The following is a 2545-nucleotide window of genomic DNA, read 5'->3' as shown; positions in this document are numbered from 1 at the left end:
CATACTTGAATCTGGCAACATGACTTATTGCCTGAGATCTACTCGATTGATCAAACCACTGTGGTTTGCAAAAAAGACCTTGCACAACTACCCCTAAAATCCTACATTGTTCTTTTTAGAGGAGCTCGCTACCTTAGCCAGCTGCTGTAAAATAACCATAACTCCCCTTTTATAACCACAATTTGTCATTTTTACAATGTTTTTGCAAGAATGAACAAAACCTATTTATTTTAAGAGAGCACTGAGACTGTTATTTTGGGAACAGAAAATGCATGAAACTTAAAGACCAAAGCATTGAAAGTATTAGAAAGCAAAAGATGTGTGCAACTTAAAACCTCTTTCATCTCACCTCACTTTCAACTGGTAAAACTAAAGTACTTAAGACGAAGGGGTGCTCGTGAATTATTGTTGTTTTAGACGAGAGCTGTGCGTTTGTTTATGGTGTGCTATACCTTTAAGAGCTGCTGGCCATAGCCCATCCCAGAGAGGATGGACCCATTAGACTGATGAACACAACGAGAGACAGAAGGAGAGAGATGCACATGAAGAAAAAGAGAGTAAGGTTACACAGTGAAAATGATATCAGCAGATGAGAGGAGTAAAGAAAGGAAATAAAGGAGTGGGAAAGAAACAGGAGGACACGAAAAAAAAAAACCCCAAAACCACTTCAGCAACAGCAATACTGAAGGGAGATAGACACTGAGAGAGACAGAGAGAAGAGAGGAAGCAGCTATCTCTCCATCTCTTACATCTCTTACATTGTAGGCGTCTATGGGTCTGTCAGTCAATCAGGACGACAGGCGGACACACTCACTAGCCGGCTCTTTGGCTCTTGCACGCACTGATAACTTTGCTGTGTATGTGTCTACAGATGGCAAACCTTGTGACATCGTTGTGCTGTGTAGTTCTGGCTGCAGTGGTGGTAGCCTATCCTCGCAATGGTGAGTATGCATTTCCTTTTCTTGATTTGCTCCTCCATTTCTGTTCTAAGGCCTGCTCTGCCTCTCCTTTATGCTCAGAAAGTTTGACAGTTTTTCTTCTTCTCCCTGTTAACTTTACTGTCTTCTACACCCTCGGCTCCCTGCATTGTTTCTATTTCTCTGCTCATGAAGTCGTTTTAAAGATTGCAGTATGTTTATGGATTTGAGCTGTGTGTCATTTGGCCACTCGGTCTGAGGTCAAAGGTGCAACAGTCTAAGACAAATGAACCTTTGAGAGAAAGCTTATCAAATCATCTTGTTACCCCATGTTATGTGGTGCTATGTGGTGCTAAGGCTTACTCAGAAACAAATGTTGGTTCAACAAAGTAGGTAGCCAGCTCAACTGATGATCATGAGCACTCGTGCACTGAAGTTGTGAGGGAGAAAGGGAAATTGGAAAGTAGATAATGCAGTGACTGCTCTTTTGAGACTTCACCCAAGATTCAGGACTGTAAATTAGACCATGTGTTTAAATGGGTGGGTGGGTGTGTGCATGTGCATGTTTGTGTGTGTGTGTGTTTAAAGGAAGTAAACGAGTCACTTCAATTCTAGAGAAGAGTGGCATTGCCTTATTAGCCAATGAGATTGGACTGTTTAACTCAGATGACCCAGAGGAAGAGTCTAAGGAAGTCAATGACGCACATCACTCTGTCACGAGGGTCTCTTATACACACACATACACATACACACACACACACACACACACACAAGCAGAGCAGACATGGCAGATTTATATATAAATCTGCGAAGTAGAAAAATGGAAGCTTCTCAGGGTAAAATGAAGGAAGAAAAAAGTAAGAGGAAGACATCAAAACTACAGAAAGCAAACACAAGGAGATCTATGGAGAAAAATAACAGTGAATGCTTGTTTTCTTGCTTATCTTCTTCACTTAATATGTTTTAAGGATGTTTTTCAGTGGAAAATGTGGCTGTATTTTAGAAATCATGCTTTTCCACTTAAATTTCTTGCGTTGTTCTAAAAAGTTGAACAAAAGTAAGACAAAGGCAGCAAGAAAAGTAATTACAGAATATGTGAAAACAAACGGCATACAGGAATAGCACACATGAAAAGAGGAAGAAATTAGTAACAAATAGTTCTGCCTAGGGGAGAAAAAAACTTCTGTCCATTTGTGGGTGTATGTTAGCACTCTAGTGCTTGTGGATTGTCTGTTTTTTGTGCTCCATAGCTCGACAATCTTATACTGTGTAACACACAAATGCCTATATGGTCTGTGTAAACGAATCACAACACATATCCGTAACCAAGTAACAAAAGCGGTAGGATGATGAGTAATATCAAAATTTGCACTCCACATTCTATCTCAATACATGTCATACACACACACACACACACACACACACACACACACACACACACACACACACACAGAAACACATCTGGTTGTATTGCAAAGTGCCTTGTTGCTCTGACAAATTGCCAGAAAGTTTGACTGACGGGATTCCCTGGGGTATGCCTTTCTTGGCAGTGAGAGTGAAGCACATACGTGCACTGTGACACACACACACACACACACACACACACACACACACACACACACACACAC

At 40.9% G+C, this 2545-nt stretch overlaps 1 protein-coding gene across 4 annotated transcripts in view; it reads left to right on the top strand.

Annotated features, from left to right (window-relative positions):
* The first annotated feature begins 543 nt into the window (after window positions 1–543).
* The window catches only part of cntfr (ciliary neurotrophic factor receptor), a 130575-nt gene continuing 128573 nt past the window's right edge, over window positions 544–2545 (top strand). For 2 of the 4 annotated variants that reach the window (XM_005729210.1, XM_013909837.1), the window contains exon 1: window positions 544–941. In XM_005729210.1, the coding sequence (XP_005729267.1) occupies window positions 860–941 (82 nt within the window). In that variant the 5' untranslated portion in view covers window positions 544–859. The remainder of the gene's footprint in view (window positions 942–2545) is intronic. The other 2 variants (XM_013909839.1, XM_013909838.1) reach the window with 2 other exon arrangements.

Source organism: Pundamilia nyererei, unplaced genomic scaffold, assembly GCF_000239375.1.
Source record: "Pundamilia nyererei isolate P.nyererei 1_Seehausen unplaced genomic scaffold, PunNye1.0 scaffold00032, whole genome shotgun sequence".
NCBI lineage: Eukaryota > Metazoa > Chordata > Actinopteri > Cichliformes > Cichlidae > Pundamilia > Pundamilia nyererei.
This window is presented reverse-complemented; position numbering and strand designations above follow the sequence as displayed.